The 2223-nt window shown below is 42.7% G+C and overlaps 1 protein-coding gene across 1 annotated transcript; it reads left to right on the top strand.

Annotated features, from left to right (window-relative positions):
* Positions 1-61: 61 nt before the first annotated feature.
* Positions 62-1382, top strand: LOC106014160 (beta-hexosaminidase B-like). Its single transcript, XM_013091238.1, has 2 exons — positions 62-250; positions 1165-1382. Exons 1-2 carry the CDS (start codon positions 158-160, stop codon positions 1306-1308), a joined length of 237 nt encoding a protein of 78 aa, XP_012946692.1. The 5' UTR covers positions 62-157; the 3' UTR covers positions 1309-1382.
* Positions 1383-2223: the final 841 nt, after the last annotated feature.

Here is a 2223-nt window from a genome sequence, read left to right on the forward strand (position 1 = left end):
TCTCTCTCTCTCTCTCTCTCTCTCTCTCTCTCTCTCTCTCTCTCTCTCTCTCTCTCTCCTGATATCTTTTGATTTCTCTCACCTCTCTTTTTCTTTCCGACAAAAGACAAAGTGCTCTAGCCATAATTCATGATCTGTGTACAGATACATTGACGTTATGGCGATGTACAAACTGAACAAGCTCCACCTACATCTCACTGACGACGAGGGCTGGAGGATTGACATACCTGGTCTTGAGGAGCTCACCCAGGTAATGAGAAAATGGTTTAATGTGCTTGCTATGGTTGTCGCTGCAGAGACTCGAACCCCCCGAATCCGCAATATCACGATGACGAGCCTGTTTGCCAACCCACTAGTCAACTGACGTCAGCCAACTTTAATGAGTAGGCTTACCCCCCCCCCCCCCCCCCCCACCCCCCAAAAAAATAAAATAAAACCCCACTTTTCTCCTGAGTTGCTGTAACCCGCCCAACCCAGGTTGGTCCTGTTAATATATAGATTCGAAGTAGATCTAGTCCGGAATGATATAAACTACATCTACAACAAAGGAAAGGTGTTTTCATTATTGCTTGGGTGCGTTCATCGCTCAAATGCCCGTAATGCCATCGGTTGTGGTGTTATAGTTATAATACTGAGTGCCCATTGGGGCACCTGGTCAGATCGGGGCGGTTTGCTAGCCAGATTGAGGGCCCAACGAAGCTATTGTGGCTCAAACCGATCGCTCCCGACTGGTCGCCTAAAAAATAAACGCGTTTGTTTTCAGGCGATGAGTCGAGCGATCGACCCGACCCGATCAGATCCCATTCGCAATGGGCATCCCGTATTAATCTTGCAGGCGTAAGACATGTGTTCAGTTCCCAATTGGAGAGGATAATAATTAAGTCTTTTATCGTTATCTTTCAGCTAGGGTTATTCTCACACAGATCATGTTGAGTTTGACAGGGAGATGTGGGAGTAGCAGTCGGCCTCGTTCTTGGTGTAGATTGTTTCAGTAAAGTGGAACGTTTCATCAACAACAAGTTTGTTAATTTTCATGGAAGCATCACGTTCTCAACGTTCGTCTGGTCTTTTTCTCTTCTTTTCATACATTTTCTTTTTCTTTTTTTTTAAAGCTTTTCTTTGTTTTCTTATTTTCTTTTACAAAATGTTTTCCCTCGTCCCCAGGTTGGAGCCAAAAGATGCCACGACGTTACAGAGACTCGATGTCTCTTACCTTTCTTGGGCACAGGGCCGTACTCCGGCCCACCTGGCTCCGGCTTTTACACAGTGGAGGACTACAGGTGTGGGACTAAATGCGTGTCATCGTGACGAAATCAGGCACTCACCTAAATAATGAAATCGAAGAAACGGGCATTTTTCTGGTTGTTAGAAAATTTTTATATACTTTTTCTTTTGCTCAGTGCCTTTTATTTTGAGTTTTTAAAGAATCTTTCTGTGCAGCTTGTATTGAAAAACGTTGATCAATGGCACAAAAAATAAAATTACAGTTTCCATGGATACTCAAGCTTTAGAAGTCACTAAACATTGGTGAATCACGCTGATTTTTTACCTCTAACACAAGGTGACCCACCCCCCACCACTTTCAATCACAAGTATCTCGACTTCTATTCTAGTCAGATAGGCACGTTTTCATCAAAAGCAAGACAAAATATATATAATAAATTATAAGTTTTAAGATGACACCAAAAACTCCTAACGCTCAAAACTTGACGGGTGTCTGATTCTAGCATGCTGCGATCAAACTGATACGAGACGAGAAGAAATTAGTTGAGATCAGATAGATCGTGTGTCGCGGGAGGGCAAAGGTAAAATTAGCCTAGGGCTATATCAGAAGATGGGAAGAGATGTTTTGGGGTCCTCGATATAGAAAGCTGTGAGATAAGATGGAAAGAGATGATAGCCCACAAGTCTGTTGGTTATGCAGTTGAAAAAAAAACAACTACCAGTCTTCAATAAAAACCTAACTAAAACCATCCCCGCATACGGACTACAACAGGTGGGGGCAGATAATAAACTAAACTCACCTTGTTTTACTAACCAAAGTTGCGAGTGAATTAGAAACATGTACCTGAAAAACTGTCAACAGTGTCTAATTTGGTTTACCACAACATACCTACATTTGTGTACATTGTAGTTATCTTCTCAGACCCGCTTGCCCTTCGTGGAAACATTGTGTGTGTGTGTGTGTGTGTGTGTGTGTGTGTGTGTGTGTGTGTGTGCTAA

This window comes from Aplysia californica, unplaced genomic scaffold, assembly GCF_000002075.1.
Source record: "Aplysia californica isolate F4 #8 unplaced genomic scaffold, AplCal3.0 scaffold03561, whole genome shotgun sequence".
NCBI classification, from domain to species: domain Eukaryota; kingdom Metazoa; phylum Mollusca; class Gastropoda; order Aplysiida; family Aplysiidae; genus Aplysia; species Aplysia californica.

Bases quoted from the DNA above. Each gene is read 5' to 3' on its own strand.
- LOC106014160 (XM_013091238.1), top strand. From the start codon at position 158: ATGGCGATGTACAAACTGAACAAGCTCCACCTACATCTCACTGACGAC. The intron at 251-1,164 runs GTAATGAGAAAA...CCTCGTCCCCAG, and splicing joins GTCTTGAGGAGCTCACCCAG to GTTGGAGCCAAAAGATGCCA.